This window comes from Poecilia mexicana, unplaced genomic scaffold (assembly GCF_051168715.1).
Source record: "Poecilia mexicana isolate PSO_F unplaced genomic scaffold, ASM5116871v1 scaffold_17, whole genome shotgun sequence".
Taxonomy (NCBI): Eukaryota; Metazoa; Chordata; class Actinopteri; order Cyprinodontiformes; family Poeciliidae; genus Poecilia; species Poecilia mexicana.
In genome coordinates this window covers 13,065,345-13,086,578 of record NW_028263386.1, presented here as the reverse complement: position 1 = coordinate 13,086,578, position 21,234 = coordinate 13,065,345, and the positions used below count along the sequence as shown (strand labels likewise).

Sequence of the window (21,234 nt, the reverse complement as noted above, 5' to 3'; positions counted from 1 at the left end):
GTAAACTTATGAGAATGTAAAAGTGCATTTATTTGTAGGGTGATTATTCTTTCTTTTTCTTTTTGGAATCTGGGGAACTGAGATTCTTGTTTACATTGTTACATTGATGTGTTATTCTCTTTATTTGCATTCAGTTCCCTGATACCAGAGAACAGTCTGGTTTAATCTACAGTCTGATTACAGTCTGATTACAGACTGTAGATGCAACAGCCTATGTTTTCCTTTGTGGTTTTTCCTGAACTGGTCTTGGATGTGAAGAATATTGAGAAAATAGTTTGTAAAATAAATAAATAGAGCTTCATATTTATGCAGTTAAACATAAACTGGAATATTTAGAGATTAAACTACAAATGTATTCTACCCTGCTTGTTGTGAAAAGATATTATAATTGTGCATGATTGTAGGAGCTTACTTTATAACAATGCTTGCTTTCTTTTTTTTGTAAAGACTGAACAAGTACTGTATATCCTGTGGTTGCATAATGGGGTTGAGGCCCCTTTCTTCAGTGTTCAAGCAAATCAAACGGCTTTCGTCTTTCTTGCAAGTTTGTATTCAGTTTTTAACATTTTCGTGCAAAAAAAGTAAAAAAAAAAAAAAAAAAAACTAATAAAAAATCTTCACCCAAATGTCCAATTACATAAACATCCTGTAAGTCTTTCTTTTTTAAGGTATCACCAGATAAGAGCGGATGCAACTTCATTTGTTGTCTTTTATTAGGAAAGGGGCAGTGATTGTAATCTGAGCTCTATTTTCACCGTGTGAGCTACCTTTAACTGAAAGTCTTCAGATCTTCTTACCAGCATGTTTCTATATTCTAATTGAATCACATATCAGAAGCACAACGCTACGTGAAAAGCCGCCTTAAATATTTTTTTTAAAAACCAGCATAATTCTGTCATGTTAAATATCACTTATTACTATGCGATTTGTCACTTATCGCATATAAATCGTCACATTTATGCTGCCTTCCAAGTTTTTTTTAAGACACCTCTCCTTTGCTACATTGTGGCATGCGCTGAATGAAGACAGCACAATGAGAGGAAGTAAGATGGTCTTATTTGCTTTGTTTTACCTTTCAACTAAAGGTTTCTCCAAACTTGCTTCTCAGTCCTCTCAAGGGTGAACTTTTTCCGGTTGGTTGTGCAATGTTTTCTGTCACACTTTTTCCTTTCACTGAACTTTCCATTGTTTACGCTGAGATACAGTAGTCTGTGAACAGGCAACTTATAGATAATTATTAGCTGCAAGACAAAATCATCAAATTCAACTGATATATATATATATATATATATATATATATATATATATATATATATATATAATTAATGATATGATATATATTTTAAATATTGATACCAAAAACACTTTATACCAAAAATTACATTATAAATCAATTTATTAATTGTATTTTGATTTATTGAGATGCATCTATAAGTTGTTTTTAAACCTAAATAACCTTAAATGGTTTTGTTTACAATCCTCAGCACTCTTCTTCCCCCATGCGACCTTTGTTGCTGCAGCCGCATGAAGTTTGAACTGTCATACCTAAACACCAGATTCCTCTGACTCTCTGAAAAGCTATGTAGAGTTTCTGAGTTAGTGATGAATCAGTGTTGGTCATTATGAAATGCCACTTAAAAGGAATTATTTTTAGATTATTGATACCAGAATAGTTCAGCTTTAAATAGCTTGGAGGATTACTGATACTAGGTTCTAATCATTCATAAGCTTTCTTTCCAGTATAAGTAGCTTGGATGTTTATGTGAGGGACTGCTATTGTAGTTAATCAATCAGTGAATGAGGCGTTTGAAGCAAATCTCTCAAATATGACCTTCGGTTGCCTGGCCCTCCCACTGGCTTGTTGTTTGTGTTCCTTGCTGAGTAATAAAAGTATTGGTTTCTCTAAAAGTAGAGGGGCCCTGAGGGGGGGCAGTAGTGTGGCGAGGGGAGGAAAGCTCTGGTCAGCTGACAAACTTTACTGACTAAACCAACCGCGTTTGTAATGCGACTCTCTCGCCATGCTGCTCCTGTGGCTGGGAAATAAACACCACCCTGTGACCGGAAACGGTGCCTCTGTTTCTCTCCAACTCGTGCAGATTTAGTCGACTCTTGTTTGGAGTGAAAGGTTGAGAGACAGAGTTTGGGGGGGGGGAGGTTAGAGGTGGCTGTGTGTCTGTAGGTTAAAGTATCTGGATGAATCCTTCTGCTTATTGTGACAAATTCAGAAAAATCTTTAATATGAAAATTTTGATTGTCTTTCAGAACTACTGTTTTAGTTAAAAAAAAAAGAAGAAGAAGAAAAAAAGCCAATAATTCATGGTACTTTTCCAGGATGTGTGCCTGATCTGCATGGTAGTTTACACTGCAACCCATTGGCCTCGTTTTCTGTAGAGACAAGGACACTTTGTACCTCTCATGTTGTGTCCCCAGTGTCTGACTCACTCTCCTGGTCAGCAATTCTTTTTTGATCCTTTTGTGTATGTGTGTTTTTTTTTTAAAACCTCTGCGTTTAAAACTCGAGGGAGATCTGTACGATAGGAGATGGTAAGTTCCCGTAAATTTTGAAAAGAATAAACAAAAAGATTAACTGTTTGCAGGAAGCAAGAGGAGGCAAGTTGTTGTTTTTTTTTTTCTTCTTCTTGGTTTAGAGGGAACACAATGTGCTGCAGGGATCCTGTTACAACCATGTTTATCGCTCTGCCGTCCCCGATTGGTGGACAAAACGTAGGAAGGAATCCCGCCTGTCCTTTCCCCTCCAATGAGATCTCTCCGCTGTGTTCTCAGTGTGTGGCTCGCTTACTTATACTGTGTTGCCAAGTAATGTGCTTGTGCACTGGCCTTTCATGCGCCCAAAGTGTGACTGTGTGTGTGTGTATATGTGTGTGTGTGTCTTAAAAGGGGGTATATGTTTGTGAGTGTTTGCTCAGACTCAGTGTCGAACTTCCTGGAAGAAAACCTGAGTTGCCGAGAATTCTGCGATCGCTCACAATAACAAATTCCTGAAAACGGTCAGTGACTGAGTGTACCCAGTGACTGAGGATTTTTGGGGAGGAAAGGGTGATTGTTTGAGGAAAAAATAGACCGTAAATGGCACCAGAAATGTGCCTTTTAGTTGGAAGGGGGAGTTGTTTATGCCAAATCACCCCTTTTCTTTTTTCCTGTCATGTGTGATATTTTTTCAGATATCAGGCTACAGTTTTCAAGTTTTAACATGCTGCACCAGCAGTGAAAGTGTATATACTTCCTCAACAGACAAAACCTCACCAGCTGTTTTCATATTTTGGGAATCATCAAATATCACTCATTAAGCCCTTCGCAAATGTATTTTGTCCAGAAAATGGTTGGTTCTCCTGTTAAACATTAAGCCACGGTGTTGTCCACATTTATTGGCACTGCTAGTAAAGTTCTGTAAAAATCCCCAATTATTGCCATTCATTTTCACAGCACATTTTCGTTAGTTTTAATCTCAATTTACAATGGACCCCTGGAATTTGCAGAGGCTAAGGACAACATCTACCCAGTATTTGGCTTATTTGCAAATATTGATTACGTCCTCTAAAACTGCTTATTATAAAAGTTCAAACAGTAACTTTTATAATAATATGTACAATATTAGTATTAGCAGTACTGTAGTCTTTATTTTTGTTCTTGGGGGCACATCCAGTCGAGGAAAACAAATGGTGCTCCTGGATTGGGTGCTTTGCAAATGCCAGCCAATAACGTGTCAAGAAGCATCGAGCCGAGGTATTTCAGCTTCCCATACAGCATTTGTTTTTTTTTTTTTTTTGTTTTTTTTTTTCAAATAAGAATTTACGAATACTGAACCAGCGATTAGTCAGTTTGATAGTCTACAGGCATGTCTTGAGTACATTAAAGCCTGGATGACACTAAACTTTCTACTTTTAAATTCTGATAAGACAGAAGTTGTCTTCTTTGGACCAAAGGGAGAGTAGAGGGAGTTACTTAATCTGGCGGGTGGGTTTGGGGGTTTCTGTGTGTTCACTCTGTTCTCTCAAACGGTGAGTCGGTCGTGGCAGATGGCCTCTTGCACTTAGCCAGCTTGTGCTGGAGGTTTCTTCCTATTGAAGGGGAGTTTTATCTCTCCACACTGCTCCATGCATGCTCTGTATGAAGGATTGCTGTAAAGTCAATGACACAATGCAAGAGATTCTCACTTAGTTCTCATCCAGGAGGAGTAAGTGCTGCGAGTCAATGACTTGACGCAATTGCTTTACTGAGAACCTTTTAAACTAATTTGAATGGAGTGGGATTATTATCTGCATTGATTCTAAAAAAGTAAAAATTCCTAAATGAGATGTTAATCATATGAAAAACGCAGATAACATTCTTTTACTTTTATGGCTGCGAAATCAGAGGCAGTCATTCACCATGAAACCTTAAACTGGCATTTACCATTACAAAAGCTGAAACTATCAGATAAAAGAATCTTATCTGCAACATCACCATTGGGCCTATTTGATATTCAGTTTGTCTTCTAAGAGAGAATTGTTTCCTACAGCGGTTTGAGGATTGCAAGTTTTGGTCTGTGGTTGACGAAAGTTTAATCCATTTGTCAGGCAGAATTTGTCTGAAGTCTTTCAGAGATAAATCTGAGAGGAAATAGTTGTTCAACTGCTGCTGCTACAAAGCACAGCAGACATGTTATCAGATAATCCAGACTTTTGTTACAGTTGATGCCAGAAAGATGGACACCTGGATTTATCAAATGGTTTCTTGGAATAACAGTGTTGTTTTTTTGAAGAAGCAGAAATTCATCCACAAAACTGTGGTTGAATAGCTTTTTTAAATAGTTGTAAGATGTTGCTTTAATTTTACGAGAATTTTCATTAGATATGAATTTACCTCATTTTCATTGTATTAGTTTGCTTCTGGTGGTCTGGAGTCTTGGTCGTTGAGCTTTACCATAAACCCTTAATCGTGGTTCTCAAAGCCAGTTTTCCCTGTTTTTTTGTTCTGCTAGCGTGCCGTCAGAGCAGAAGAGTTTAACTGCTTGACAGTTAGTTGTTTTTCTTTTGTTTTCTTTTTTTGAGTTAAGTAATTAGCAGAGCAACAATGTGACTTATTTGGAAGTCGGCATTGATGAGATTTGACATAAATCAAAGCATAGGTTTTAAAAAAAAGAATGGCTGCAGGGTCAGAATACAGTTATATTTGTAGAAATATGTGAGCCAAATATTCTTTTGTTTTTTGTTTTTTTTTCCTTTCTTGTAGATCAGTCAGACTCAAATGCTAAATTTGTTTCATTTTTAGCTGGTGCCGTTTGGTTTCACCCTGCAGTGTCAAACGATTCAAACCCTTTGAGTAACCTGTTCCCCCTCTTGCCTGTGGTGGCGCTGAACCAAGAACTTCTAAAGAAAATGACATGAAAACCTCTAAAGAAGACATGAGGGCAACTTCCTTCTTCACAAAATGTAACTAAAAATGGAGTAGTGTGAGATTTTCATGGTTGTAGAATTTCTCTTTTGTGTTTGGTAAAAGACCATGAGCTTTTTCTCCCATTAGCGCTATACTTGCACCTCTGTTTTGGTTGTGTTTACCCAGAATGCCCTGCCCTGTGGTCCATTTCCTGCTATTCGACAGACCTCCCCTCCACTTGCATCCACATATGTGTTCAAACTTTAACCGACCAAGACCTAGGTTTTTAGGTGGACCATAGTTAGCTTTTTTTTTTTTCTTTTTTCTTCCGCATCAGACTTCAGTTGCACATTCACCCAAATGAATCAGACTTTCCAGACAAACGAACCGGAGTTGGATTAAAGTGGACTAAACATGGCTGGTGTGAATGCACCCCCAATGGGGTGTGGTCCAGTCAACCAATATCCAGGGATATAATGTTTTTAGAAGTTCTGGTTTTAAAACCCAAAAACTTTCCAGGAACTTTCTGACAGAGTTTGTCGGTGATTATATGTAGCATTGAGTAACAGAATTCTGCCCCTCCTGCACCTGTTGCTGAGCACTGATGGTTTCTTCATTTTTCCCTTGCTTGAGCTTTTTTTTTTTTTTCTTTCAAGAATTTTTCTGTAAATATGTTTATTCTGGGAGGCTCCCATAGACCAGCACCTACAGCTCACTTTGCTTATCATCTGTGGTGTTTTATATATATATATATTGTCATTGCAACAGGTTGCGGATGTCTGATTTGGAACTATGAATATACAACGTAGCGGCTGAAAATAATCATAGTTGATTATGGTCAGACTACCAAAAGACATGTCAGGAATGTTATTTTCGTGTCTTCGTCCAGGTCTCTCAAGACAAACACAGACCCCATGTTTAGCAACAGAAAACATTCATAGCTCCAATCAGGTGGTTGAAAACAACCTCAAATATCTCCAGCGTCTGGGTGTGTGGATGCATGCACAGGCTTGGTGGACAGTCCTCCTCCCAAAAACTTTTTTTTCCCTCCCTCCTTCTTTTCCTCCTCCTCCTCCTCATCTTCTCTGGCCACTGCTTGTCAAACTAGGGTACATGAACTCAAGTGTTTACTCTCGGTTTGCACAGGACTTTGTCTGGGCTTGACTCTCACTGATACTAGAGCTTTTAGCCGTTGAGGCCCAGAGCTTGCCATGAACAGCAGACTGCAGGAATACTCAGCTCTTCACTCCCTCATAACTCTATAGGCCAAAGGTCTGTTCTGTCAGCAGCAGCCTGTCAAACCAGCTACTGACATTAACACTCAAATGTCATGACTAAGTATCAACACGGCATTGTTACAGTGACAAAGCACAAAGTGATGTTTCATTACTATAAAAAAGTGTTGGTTTTCTCACTGAATCAGGTTTTGATATACCATCATAGATATTCCAGCATGCAGTAGTTTCCTTCATAGATCAGCTTTATTTGACAATATTTTATATCCTAACAATTAATAAACTGATGCCCTGCACTACATTTGCTTGGCAGCTTTCTTTAACACTTGCTTTTCACAGATACTCCTCAAGAAAGAAATATGTTTCCTGTTTTTCAAACCCAGTATGTCATCGTTCTTAGGCTGCAGCTCTAAAGCTGGTGAGAAGGCCCTTTTGAAACTCAAGTATTTATTACTTCCACTTGCAGTTTGTAGTTTTATTACACACATTATACAGACCGGTAGTTTTTCATTCACGTCAAAGACAAATTTTGCTGTAGTTGGTAAAATATAAGTTCTCCAAAGTTGTATTTAGTCTATGGGTCTGGCTGTGTTTTTTGTGTATTAACCGCAAATTTAAATGACTCTTATTATTATCTTATATGATAGGAAAATGATGCATGGTTTTAAATATTTTTTTAATACAATTCTGAAACCTTCAGGCAATAGATTGTAAAACCACCTTTTATTACAGTCACAGCTGGCCTTTTGAGTATATTTCTACCTATTTCACATACCAAGTTATTTTCTGTTGCTTTAGATTTTAAATCTACTCTGACCAACTTTTCTACCTCTGTTGTAGTTCAAGTTTTAGGATGTTCTTTTACTTTCTAAACCTGCTGTTTGCTGTTTCCTCACTGTTCTCTAACAAACTTCTGAGGCCTTCACCGATCCATGACGGTAAATGCAACACTGGAGAACCTAATTTACAGATGCATTAGTCACACAAAAGTTAATTTGAGGATCAGTGAGTAGTGAGGACTGAGTATATCTGCACACCACACTTTTCAGATCCCACCTTCCACCTCATAATTGTGCATTATCTTACGTTTCTCTAGTTTATATCTGTTCAAAAATACAGTTAAGTCTGTGATCGTTAAGTAACCCAATTATGAAAAAGTTCAAGGGATTAGAACACGTCTGCAGGGCAAAATGTGAAACAACTGTATGTTAGTTCTGATGTGTTAGCATTGAAGATAACAAATTGCTGAATGCTTCCCAATATTTAAAATGAAAAATCCTTGCTTATTTCTGTCAGGGAATGTGTTTAACGTTTTTAGTTTTTATGTTTTTGTTTTTTTTTTCCATTCTTTCTGCTAGGTTATGTGTTCTCGTCCAGGATAGCTTCGGGATTTTCAGCACTGTCAGACTCCAGCCTCTGTCCAGCAGCGACGAGCTCCACCAGTACTGCCAGATGTGGCAGGGGAGAACCTGTGTGCTGAGGGGCGTAAAAGTGGTGGAGCGGGTCACTCGAGAAAGGTGAGAGCCAACTTTCTCTTGCGTCAGGGTCGTTTTTCACCTGAATTTCGGCTGGGAAAGTTCAACCTGTTACCAGCAGCAGTTTTGTAGTATGACATTTCTGGTAAATGCAAGGTTATCTCTCTCTCTCTCTCTCTCTCTCTTTAGCATTCTAAGGTAACAGCCTCGGGTAAATGCCTGAGTCAGACAGTTGCTGATAAAAAGTGATGGGAAGCACCCTCAGAGCCTTAAGTTGTCTTGCTGAGCCATCCGCAGATACATATCTGATCAAATAAATTGTGTTGTGGTATTTATTGAACCTTAGCCCCCAGTGTCCTTCTGAAAAACAAAATATGTAAACATGATGTTGGGAGCTTTCTTGAAGCTTGTGATGCTGTCCTGCCAGCAGTTGGGCTGTGTTTACATGTAAAGTGATACCGAGGTTCACGGTCTCTGTTCCTCGTGAGTTTCCAGTCGAGATCCCAGATTAGCAGCAGTTAGTAGAACTGGTGTGGGGGCATCTAGAAACTTGCTGGGATATGTTTACCTCCGTGATATTTTCAATGCCTGTTGTGCACACAATAATTCTGGAGGTCGTCTTTGGTCAGAGTGTGATAGATGGACTATCTCCGGTATCTTGTGCATTTAGTCAAGTGGGAAAACAGTCTGGGTTTTTCCACTCATTCGGGTATCCATGTCCGGTAGACCTCTAAGCTTGTCCTAGAACAAGCTGTCTGTCCTGTAGGCAGAATTATTGGTATTAATATCATGTAGTCTGTTACTTAATAGGAGTGACGGTGCTTAGTTGTAATATTAAATATAAAGCAAAAAGAAGTAGTTGGTTGACTTAGAAGTAAAAAATAATTTCCCTTCTGCTTACAGTTGGAAACAGAAAAAGCAAAACATCTAAAACTTTTAGGCATAATGTTCTTCCACGGAAATGTAAAAAGTAAAAATGTTTTTGTCGGCAGGATATACTTTGCACATATACTTCTTTTAATGACTCTGATGTGTTATGACAGATAAGGTGTGAACCGCTGGTTTTACATGACATACAGAAACTCACAGCAGCAATGTGTTAATTTGGCTCCTGATTAGGGTGTTATGATCATTAAAAAAACCTCAAGAAAATTATTATAAAAACATTTCTCAATCATCTTCTTTTTCCATTTTTTTAAATTTACAATATTTGCTGTTACAACTTCTCTTGTTTAGCTTTGTTTTTTGGTTCGTACTCTTAATGCATTTCTCTTACCCTTAACTGAGGGCACCAATGTCCTCATGGACCCATTGACTCACATATAAGTCTTTTGGGGGCGACGGTTAATTAAATTAATCAATTTACTAACTAATTGTCTGATATGTAATAAATATGTAAACATTTGTGCTTTAAGATATGACATACGTTCTTCACTGTGGGGAAAATGAAAAAGAAAAGCCTCTATTTTTTGTATTTATAAACAAAAAAGCCTGAATATTCAAAATATCAAATGTGATGAAAGTAAACTAGAAATTGACGTCACCAGGAAACAGAAACTTAATTCACTCTATTTAAAATGCAAGAACAGATACTGTGACATTTCCTTGTAATTTATAAATGACTGGACATGTGTCAACTCAATATTATTAATGCGTTTTTTTTATTTTATTTTATTTAAACTTAATGTACTTTTTTACATTATTTACATAATTAAAAAGAGGTTAAAACAGAATCATGTTAAACTGGATTGGCCTTCCACACACATTAACGCGTTCAAGTATAGCGTTAATCATTCAAACGAGTTACTAAATGTTTCTAGAAACTCTTATTAAGGGGGAAATGTGACAGGCAGACAGCATATCCAACCTCAGAGTGTGCTCAGCTGCTTTAAAATAACTTGTGGTGGCTTTTGTCTTTACTGGCTTCTCATCAGTAGCACCTGGGTGTCGTCTCCCGAGCTGCTCATAATGCAAGTCCCATGTGTCACTGATGGCTGTGGTTCACAACGAAACTTCACTGAACCTACGTCTCCTTTTTCTTCATCACCTAGATTGAAGGTCTCCCTCACTTTAGGCCTTTTCAGCCTTTGAGAGATTTGAAAAACCCCGTAGACCAACTCATTTCTAAGGGGAAGCAGGTGCTTTATTCACCATTTTTGTTTTAAAATCGTTGCCCAAATGAAGCGAACCAATAATTGGAGACAAACATGACTGAAGCAAGCAGAGTGCACACATATCCTACACCTACACACCCCTGTGAACTGCAACCTACTCACAAGCCGTCATGAAGGAAAACATTTGTAAATTTTGCTTAAGTTAAAGAAAATTTTAGCTTAATCCACGGAGGCACAAATCAGCTTTTTTCTGTCTGATTTTGCAGTAATCTAGGTAGATTTCTTAGCTAAATGTGTTGAATGTCACGTTCGTGTCGAGGTAAATTTGCTCTTGAATTTGTGCTGTCCCTTTCATCACGCAACAGTGCAACCTTTCAAAACTCATTGGTAAAACGCCATATATTGGCCGCATAGCAGTGTTCAAAGCTTGTGGAAAAAAGTAGTGACTTATGGTCTGGAAATTATGGTAAAGTCCTTTTTTGTTGCAAAATCACGGGGCAATGTGACCTTTCCCTTAACTTTTATAGACAATAACATCAAAGGAAAGTTAACAACATGTGAGTTACTGTGAGCCAAGCTTTAAAAGATGGTTGAAGCCATAAATGTTCTGGTGCGTTTCTGCAAAAATGCACAAATTAGCTGTAGTCTTGTTTTTTAGTTGTTGTTTTACACAACATCTTTTGCGTGCACTTCACAAACAAGACATTGTTAGCTAATCTGTTAACTTTAGAAATACTTTTATGTTTGTTTTGTGTTTTTCTTTTTACATTTTCAGCATTAGCCAGACTCACCTTTCTATGCCAATTTGTGTTTTGTTCCCATGGACTTAAATCTAAGGGGTCACACTTTTCAGATTTAGCTCCAGAAGTAAAATTAGATGCAGGTATTTAAAAAAAAAAAAATCTTGAAGTTCTTCAAAACAGTCAGTTTCAAGATCAATCAATCAAATTTTATTTGTATAGCACATTTCAGCAGCAAGGCATTTCAACGTGCTTCACATAATTCAAGAGTCCAAACAATCTTCCAGTTAGCATTTTGGTTTAATGGTGTTATGTTTACACGAAGTTGTTTACTTCATGATAAATGTACGGCATCTAACAAATGAGAAAAGCTCTGCATGTGCTGATTGGAAATCTGTTAAACAACAAACTATGGACTAGAGCTGCACCTTAGATCAGATTAAACGAATGTCCTTTACCCAAAAGAAAACAGAGTCAGGATTAAAACTCAGTGTTGAATGAGCAGTGTGAGCCTGTCGTTACTCATCAATGATTTAGCCTCACAGGACTTGACCGTGCTGCAGAACCGGTTCCACACAAAGAAACCCTGTGATTAGAGGCTGACTAGCTGGTTGTTAAGCACTGACTGATATGACAGCACCCCTATGGATGAATGAAGGTAGCAGTACCTTGAACTCAACATATTGTTCTCAGAAAATAGTCTGAGTCAGAATCAGGTTGCAACTGTTTTTTCCCCTACATTTTTAAATTGTTACTTCCAAGATGGTTTGACGTCAATCCAGCATCATCAAAGTATATTGACTATGATGTTCCAGCAGGCTGTTTTCAAGGAGATTAAGGATGTGCTAACAGGAGCCAAAGTGTCACTAATTGCTAATCTGGACATTTTAAACCTCTTGTAATCCGTTTTCTAAACATTATTTCTTCGCCACAATTATATCATAATTTACATTGGGTGTACGCTCTCAAGTCTCTCATGACCTCCTTGTCGAAGGTATTTTGTGTGCGTTTCTGCTCTGCCAGCCCCGGCATGCTCTCTGTTGATTGTAGGTGGTGCAAAAAAAACAGGCACTCTTTACAAATTCATGTTTCAGTGGAAGTGAAACCGGCTGTGAAACCTTTCATTCCCCTCACTCAAGTCCCTCATTCGGGAGTTTCTCCTTCTGTCCCCCTTCTTCTGTGCCCCTCCTCACTCTTCCTTCTTCTTATTTTCTTTTTTCTTTTTTGTTTCTTACTTGCAGGCACTCCAGGCTTTTCAGCTTGATAGACAGTCTGTGGCCCCCAGCAACGTCTCTGAAAGATCATGGAAACTCACTTAGTATTCTAAATGTAAGTTCTCATTATAGTCACAATAGTTTAATCCCCTGAGACGAGGCTATTCATTCATCTGCCTTTAATGTGCTAATTTAGGATCATTTAATGCATGTGTCCATGAAGACAAAGCAACCAGAATTTTAGAATGTGATCTTTATTAGATTTTTTTTTAATTATTATTGTGAATAAATTTGCACTGATAATTATGTATTTTTCGTTTCTTTCAAGATTATATTGCCAGTTACTTTGTCTTACATGTCCTTTGAACGACTTTCTCCCCGGCTGAATTTGGTGATATAGTGTAAAAAAAATTAAAACCCACTTGGAGAAAAGAGAACAGATGCAAATCTTATAAACTATTGATTTTATGACCTTATTTAAATTGTAGTTTTTAGTGTCTCCTTCTATAAATGCTGCATTCAAAGACCAATAGAAAAAAATCAGTGGTCCCAAGAGTCTGATGGCAAGTTTACAGTTCAAACATAAACCAACACAACCCTGACCCACCTCAGTTTGACACTGAGGACTACCAAGGAGAAACAGAGTGTGGGGCAAATCAGTGAAAGTAGCTATTTCTTGATATTTAAAGCACAAGGGAAAAAAAAAATACTTGTGTAGCATTGCGTAGTTGCTTTAGTCACCGATGCTAAATGCAAAAAAGCATTAAGTGCATTTCTGCTTTTCTATTTCTAAAATAGTGAATGCACCGTTTAAATTGACATTAATGTCTGCCATATATTGCATGATAGAGATTTTGGTTTTCATAGAATCACCTAAATGAAAACAATTCTTGCCAAGTTGTTTTTCATTTTTGACAGATTACTTCTAAAATTTTGCTACCAAGTCGCTACTAAGTGTAACGAAACAGTAAAATGTTAGACGGCAGTTAATGACTTGAACAAAAATGTTTTGAGTGAAAAACAGCTTTTGGCTGCGTGTGAGATGAAAAATGTAACTTGGTAACATTCTTTTTAGAGCTGAGAGATAAGTGCTGTCATTGACTGCTGTTTACCAGTCTGCAGTCATAATACCGACCTCATGGAAAATAACATAAATTAAAATAAATAATAATCATTAATCAAGAATGAACTCGACTCTTCTAATGGGTTTGAAAACATTTTTAAATAGTAAACATAATTTTTTTCATAGGGATCAAAATAAAAAAAAATATAGATGGGCACAAACATTGCACATTAAATGCATGCCACATTAAAATGCACAACACTACTATTAAGAATAAGGCAAATATCTGTGTTACTTGGGATTTCCTTTATTTCAGGAAGTCAATGAAAAAAGGTGTTAAATGTGTTAAGCTTTTATTTATTCATTTAAAAGATTATGGCTTACAGCTAATAAACACTCAAAATGTAATTTCTCAGAAAATTATAACATTAAATAAGGCCAAAAATATATATTTTAAATGTATATAAAGAAATGGCAGCATTCGCAGCACACTAAAAAGTATGCTGCTGTAAATGATCTACAGAATAGGCAATGTGCTTTGCTTGGTTTTCCTCTGTAGGCTGCAGTTATTTCTGTTGTTTGTACACCTTTTTCTACCTCACTTTTTCCTTCCACTCAATTCTCCTTGAATACATAACTCTGTGAACAGTGAGCTACTCTAGAAACGTCCTTTCGTGGTTCACCAAACACGCAACAAAGCAGTCTTCTGGACAACTGTGAAGTCAGCAGTCTTCCCATCATTTGTAGCTCGTATATGGCAGTTTCTGAGGAACTGAATTTTTTGGTTTTCATCTGTAAGCCACAGTTTTCAGAAACAAAACATTAAATTATATCACTCTTTGTTTAGCCAATCTGTCATTTTTTTATTTGTGGAATTCTTAAAGTATTTTTGTGATAATTTTCTAATGATTTCCACCGATCTGAAAGTTAGCTGTCCTTCAGGAGTCAAAACCTGCAAATACCCATGTCATAAGTACTCAGAAGTACCTACGAAAATCACCTTTCAAAGTATTCCAATGATACATTTATATTTAATTTTATTAATTATAATTTCTGGAACTTTTAAGAGTTGGGAAGGAATATATTTTTGTTCAATATGGAGATCTCAAGTGTCCTTTGTGTGCAGGAAATCGGCTCGCCAGGTCCACCTCCCAGTTTCTGCTACCTGCTGTCGGGTCATCAGAGTTCAGTAGAGCCCAGAGAAGGGCAAACCGTTTCACCGCTCTACCTTCACCCAGCAAGCCGGACCCTACGAGACATACTGCGTGTGAGCACTTCAGCTCAGCAAACACACAGAAGCATGTACATACAGAATATTAATACCTTGTAACTTTTTTTTTTAATCCTTCAGAATGAGGCCAAATCCTGTCGCTGCAGTTTTATTGCCACGGTTTTATACAAAAGAATGCAGGTATTTCTACCTTGAGTCTCGAACCACGAAGACATTGATTTAATCTCTTTTCATTTACAAAAAGAGCAAATATTAGGTCTCCCAAGCCCCTTATTCATCTTAAGATTATTTAAACTAACAGACTGATAAGGCTGGACTCTGACGTAGAGAGCAGATCTCCTATCGCTCTGTTTGACCATCAGTACGAGGCTCGGCCATTCCTCATCACTGATTGGCGAGAACTTTAACCTTTGACCAACACAAGATAGCAGCTCAGATCAAAGTGCTGGACTTTAGCACACTCACACCACTTTTTCATGTTATCGCCCTAGTAAACCAGCATTGTGTGCAGCAGCCTCTTGAATGAGTGATCTTGTCAAAGAAGTTTCTTTTGTTTTTTTTTTAAGATGCAAAATGTTGTCACCCAATTTCTGCTTTGTCAGATTTTGTCACATAATATCTCCTTTAAATTCTCTTTGTAGGTCATTGTGTTTCTAAGTAATTCATTTTCTGCTTTTGTGTGCTGTTCTGGTTGGACTTTAGAGCACTGATGTAGGCCAGGGGGAGGTGTGGTTGGTGCTGACAGACCCCAGTCTTCAGGAGGAGCAGCCTGAGAGGCCATGCAGGCGAACAGTGGCTCTGTGTGTGAGCACTTCCTGTGTGCTCACTTCCTCTGTCCTCGAAGCACTGAATTCCCCCGCCGTCTGTGACATGTCGTTCAGAGATGCCATCAGAGAACACGGTAGAGTTTTGTAGCTTCCTATCGAGGGATTTGTGTTTCACCACACACGATTGTGTGCACCAAGTTCTCACACTAGCTGAGAGAAATCAAGACTTGCATTTAAAATATTCAACTTTTATATCTGTATTAGAGAAGGAATAATGGTTTTAACAACACAATATTGTCTACTACTTATGTATGATCTGCTTATTAGACTGCCACATTAATAGGTGACGAGTTTACGATGGCCAGTTCAGTGGAGTTTGCACTTTTAAATTAGGTCAATTATATTCAGTTGGAAACAGAAGCTACATACGCTGTTTAAAAAGACACAAGGAAAGAACATAATTGGAATATATAGAAGCTGCATCTCTAGACACCAGTTAGGAAGCTGAAGCATGGGCACAAGTTGGCCACTCCGAAGGACGATAATCCAAAGGATGTGACCAAATTATACAAATTGTCACGCTTATTTTTTGCATTCAGCAAAAATAAATTTTGGTAATCCTACTTGCAACAGGAAGAGTTTAGTTTGCTTTAAAGACAGCTGAAGTAACAAGTTATGTGGCTCTTTGTTCAATGTATGCAAATATGTTTTTTAAGTGTATGTGCAGTTGTCGACAAAGAAACGAATCCCACCGAAACGGCCAGAGGGGAGCTCAAACTACTTGTAGGCTGATAAACGGGTTGAACGCTTTTTTCCAGCTGTCCTTCTTGTAAATGTAAAAGTTTCTGCAGACTACGTGCATTAGTCAGAAAAACAAGGGGTCAAAATACTGTCATCAGAAAGGAGAAACTCACTTGAATTTTGTAAAACAGTGTTTCATTTTATTTTTTTTTTTTTACTTCACCACACCCCACTTGCTTATTTTCAGGCCAGCTGGAGAGACTTCAAACAAGCTTTGAAGCATAATTGCTGTGACAAAATCATTGATTATAATTTTATTCTTGAAAATCACAACTATTTATTCTCGTAATGGGAACCACTTTTTATCCTTAATCGACTGCAGAGTAAGACGTTACCCAAAAACATCCAAATTCCTGCAGTAGAGTGAACATGAAGGCTAGATGAGTGAACAGGCTGCAGATGCAATTTATGTAAAAAAAAATCTCTGGCTTGAATTCCCGTAGCGGAAATACACACAAGAAATTAATGAAGTTTCAGGGGTTAAAGCTTAGCATAATCTAATGTACCGTATTTTCCGGACTATAGAGTGCACCATACTATAATCCACAGAAAAGCTGCACAGGGCAATTAGCCGCATGGTTCAAAGCGTAGGAAAAAAGTAGCGGCGAAGAATACGGTATCTTTCATTTAAAATGTGATCTGTCAAGGAGTTGAAACTGCTGGATGACTGAAACGTAATTCTGGGACGGTTTCGCCAGCATGAGATGTTCAGCACCTACCACAAAACTCCAGACTTGTCTCACCAGAACACACCCACACCATCAGACAAGGTTGCATACACGTTTGTTTAGACCCACTGGAATAAACCAGCAGCCAAGCACGGAAAGGTGTTGTTTTTCTCTTTTCTTTTCTTTTTTTTCTTTTCTTTTCATTTGTTTTTTACATTTGAGCAGCGTGAATAACAAACTTCAACCCACATTTTTTGGAATAACTTCAGGGAGCTGGTATTACTCACCGGATGCACATTGACGAGTGCAACTTCTTATTTCCCCAAATCTTTGCAACCAAGCAAAGTTAGCTTGAAACATACAACCTCAAAAGCCACATTTATGGGAAATATTGAAGTTTCATTTACTAGAGTTATGCGATAAGCAAAAAGTGTTCCCTTGCTTTTTTCTAACGGTCAGACAGCTTTTAATAAGTTGAGTTTAAGACATTTTGTTTTAAATTAGGATTCAGACAGTGAACCTGTCAAAACCTTTCCACCTTTTGAACCAAGTGTTGCATGCGTATAAAAGGTAAAAAAAAAGTTATTGCTCCAGGGAAGGGTGTGAGAAAAACAATTTAAAGTTGCGAAACGGTTTATTATTTTTATTTTTTTTTGTTACTTCCTTTATCACTGAATCTTAATTAATCCAACTTTTGGTGTGAGGAATCTCATTGTATGTATCCAAATAAGAGGCAATGTGTGTTTTGTTCGCTGCAAAGTTTATTTATTTATTTTTTCTTATTTGCATATTTAGGTGTGCTCCTCTGTGCGGAGCAGTCTGTCATTGAGGTGTCTTCAGTACAACACAAGAGTAGTTTTGAGACCACCACAAGGCAAGACTCACTTTCCAGCTCTGAGCCCCAGGTGAAGACTCTGCCCCAGCCTCTGAGACTGGATTCCTTGAGTTTGGAGACCACACCCAACTCCCTCTGTAGTCTCACAGGTCTGTCTCTCTGCCTTTCTGTCAGTCCAGTGGTTTTCCATGCGGCTCCTCTCATCTGACTCCTGCTGCTGAACAGGCCCAACTTCTTGCTCTCTCTTTGTGTGGGAAAAGGGGAAAAAAATAAAATAAAATGTTCATATTTTTACAACTTTACAGCACAAAAAAGAGCTTTGATGTTGCTTGCAGGCAACTGTGATGTGATTTGTTGCTCTGTCTCTGTCCTCGGGGCGTCATTTTGAGACACAATGTAAAATAAAACTCATGAAATATTGTAGAGTTTCTGTCCATTCCCACATTATTTTGCAGGAAAATAAGCATATGTGCTCCCCATGATTGTTTGAACATCTGTTGTGACAATGAGTTAGTTTTCAGTAAATCTTTCATTTCTTTTTGGACACATGCAGTATCAGTTTGACGCTATAATCCTTTTTTAATGTTTCCTCTCATCAATTATTAGCCCCACTTACTGCAATTGCTCATATAGTAAAAGAAAATATTTTCTATTGTGTTGCAGTCTTCCTACTCATCTGCTTCAAATCCCACTGAAATGCTGCATAACGTCTTCCTGGTTTCTAATTATGTAAATGTGGTTTTGAAGCCCTGTAGCAGATAAAAATCTGCATCTGCTGCCTTCACGTCACATCTGAGAGCAAAGATCACATCGTGAACCCACTCAGCGCTGGCCTCTCCGGCCGTCCGTGTTTGATCAGGTGGTCGAATGAAAATAAAACACACTGTTTGTGCTTGTGCACAAATCGTACCTTCTGGAAATTATGAGCAAAGAAAGAGGGAAGGGGTGGGGGGGAGCTCAAAAGAGAAAGTCGAATAATTTCTTATCGGTTTTTGCATTTGGTATCCTGTTTAAGGTTCCATGTTTGCAGTGTTAGGCAGCAGCTGTGGTTGTGAAGTGAGTTGTTTTTAGGTGGGGAGAACATTTCTGCTGCTTTTATCTCTGCCATCTTCGATTAAAAATGAAAAGGATGTCGTTATCTCCTGCACCCTGTCATAAACATACAAACACATTAAAACCAATGCTTAGATTGTCTATCAATGTCCTTGCTTAGCTTTAAAGAAACAGGCAATGCAAATGTATTTTTCTGAATGTTCCAAACCATTCATTGGCCATAAATGTTAATTTGTCATTTTATTTCTGTGTATCAGGGGTGATAGTTGGTGTAGATGAGAATACAGCTTATTCTTGGCCAGCTTGCAATCTCTGTGGAAGTGACAACTTAGAGGTGTCAGCCGAAAAGCCGTAAGTTCTTTTTTAACAAACTAAAAGTCATTTTTCTCATAGTGAGAGTTCTCCACCTCATTTATTTATTTTTCTTTCTACAGTCAAAACTTCCACTGCATTTCCTGTAAATCGACGTTGGACAAGCCGGACACAAAGGTTCAGCTGGAGGTTTTCCTGAGCTCCTCCTCGTTGGGCAACTGCACCTTAAAAGTTAAGGTAGGAACATCAAAGAACTAAGACGAAAAATATAAATGTCTTATGACAAAATTAAGTTTACATTGATGTTGCTGAACTATCAGGGAAAATATCTGGCAACCAACACCATGAACATAATTTCTAATTCTACCTGGAAAGGAAGAAAAACTAAACATACGAACCTGTCTACTTTGCACCATGAAAGCAATGACAGCTAAAAACTGGTGGTTGTTTTTGACGTGAGCATTACCATGTTTTTCTCACTGGGTGTAAAAAGAAGTTGAATTTTGGTTGCATCCTGAGTGACTTTTAAATTTCCCGATTTTTTTTCAATCCATCATAAAAAAATAAAGCATCAAAAGAATGGCAGCCATTTATATGTGTTTCTTTTCATATAATTGTTTTTTTTTATGCAAAGACTGACTTGGATTGAGAGGAGCAGGGAAATCTCATTTATTCTCATTTATTCTCTCTCTGATTTAGATTCTTCAACACAGTGTGAATTTGATCCAAAAATATGTCAAACTTGTTTTATAAAACACAAGACATGAACAACAAACAGATTTGGTCTTATTTATCCTGATGAATTGTTTGATTAAAAAAAACTTTCTTTTTTGCATTAAGGGCTAAATTGAGGAAATGTACCGAGAGGCGGGCGAGTGTTAGAAGGCAGAGGAAGACGCTCACCCAGACCTGCCACTAATAGCTTGAAAGTTTGTTTTACATGCCGCTGTGTACATAGTCCAGGTTAAGTTCCTGCCTCCTTATTACAAAACGTTATCTGTCTTCAAATCATTAAAGCCACTTGACATGAGGCGGTTGGTACGGCGCAGGTGTTGCTAATCTCGTTAACTAAAACGCTTTAAGCTAATAAGAGACTTTTCTTTAAAGTCACTTGCAACACCTGCATTAACCCTCCATTTGAAGTGAAAATGACTGCTGAGGTGTCTCAGTCTGAGATGTATTCATTTCCGGCAAAGTCCTCGCTTCGAGTATGGTGGCTGTTTTTTGTCGCCTGTAACGGCCATTTTAGATTCTCTTTTTTCCTCGCTGTTGCTTAAACTGATTTTAATGGCTTCGCTGATTTTTTTTTTTAATTGATTTTTTTTATTTTTGTCATGAATTGATCATAGTGAACTAGCTTATTCTACCTGTTTGCCAAGCAGTTGTCTTTTTTAAATGTGTACATAACTTAACATTTTGTCATAACAACCGCAATTTTCTTTCTGTTTTAATCAAATCTGAAAAGTCTGTTGTGCATATGTATTCACCCACCCTTTACAAAACTTGTGGATCTACTTTAGAACCACTATTAAGAGCAGTGGAGGTCTTTTTGGAAATGTCTGATCAGATCTGTATAGCTTGAAACTGCATGCAAATTGTTTAAATGCTTGCAAAGGAAAATAGGAGCTATTTTCCTTTGCAAAATAGCTCAGATGCACATGCAGCGCGTCTGTAAACAGTAATTTTCAAGTTTTTCCACAGACTGTAAATTGAACTCGAGTCTGAAAAACTGACTGGAGAATTTGAAGACACGAAAATGTCTCAATCCGAGCTCTTTTATTGCAAATTTGTGCATTTAGTAACATTGTCTTGTTAGACGATCAACCTCCACCCCTGCCTGAAGTTATAGTGGCTCCAAAATAAACGTCAGTTTTCCACCACAAATCTTACCAGAGAAACTTCACATGCTTGCTGTGTCCCCTGCCTGGCTGGATGCAAACTTTAAATGTGACTTCTTATTTCTCATTTTAAACAATTGGCTTTCTTCGTGGCACTGTTCTAGGATAGGCTATACTTGAGTGAGGACATGACTAGTATGGTAGCATTACTAATTGTTTACATGTTGACATATTCTTCGTGCCTGTAGTTTTCTTTTAAAGAATTATCTCCATCTTGGCTGTTACTCTGATTAGTGCTGCAGCTGGGTGGCCTTTCACTTTAGGTGGTCAGTCATCCTTCAGAAGGGCTGCAGTGGTGCCATTCCTACTTTTTACTATAATGTACCACAACTTTCTCTTTCAACTGACCCGTCTGCTGTGTTCCCTGAACGTCATGATGCTGTTTGTTTGCTGATGTTCTCTTCAAAGAACAGTTTTATTTATGCAAAGACTAAATCACACACAGATGAACT

General features: G+C 37.8%; 1 protein-coding gene across 2 annotated transcripts in view; it reads left to right on the top strand.

The window, feature by feature from the left end:
• spidr (scaffold protein involved in DNA repair) overlaps nucleotides 1–21,234 on the top strand; it is a 43,479-nt gene that overhangs the window by 20,572 nt on the left and 1,673 nt on the right. For both annotated transcript variants that reach the window (XM_015008425.2, XM_015008434.2), the window contains exons 11-18: nucleotides 7,970–8,128; nucleotides 12,182–12,269; nucleotides 14,344–14,484; nucleotides 14,569–14,628; nucleotides 15,151–15,349; nucleotides 17,480–17,668; nucleotides 18,830–18,923; nucleotides 19,007–19,121. In XM_015008425.2, coding sequence (XP_014863911.2) covers nucleotides 7,970–8,128; nucleotides 12,182–12,269; nucleotides 14,344–14,484; nucleotides 14,569–14,628; nucleotides 15,151–15,349; nucleotides 17,480–17,668; nucleotides 18,830–18,923; nucleotides 19,007–19,121 — 1,045 coding nt within the window. The remainder of the gene's footprint in view (nucleotides 1–7,969; nucleotides 8,129–12,181; nucleotides 12,270–14,343; nucleotides 14,485–14,568; nucleotides 14,629–15,150; nucleotides 15,350–17,479; nucleotides 17,669–18,829; nucleotides 18,924–19,006; nucleotides 19,122–21,234) is intronic.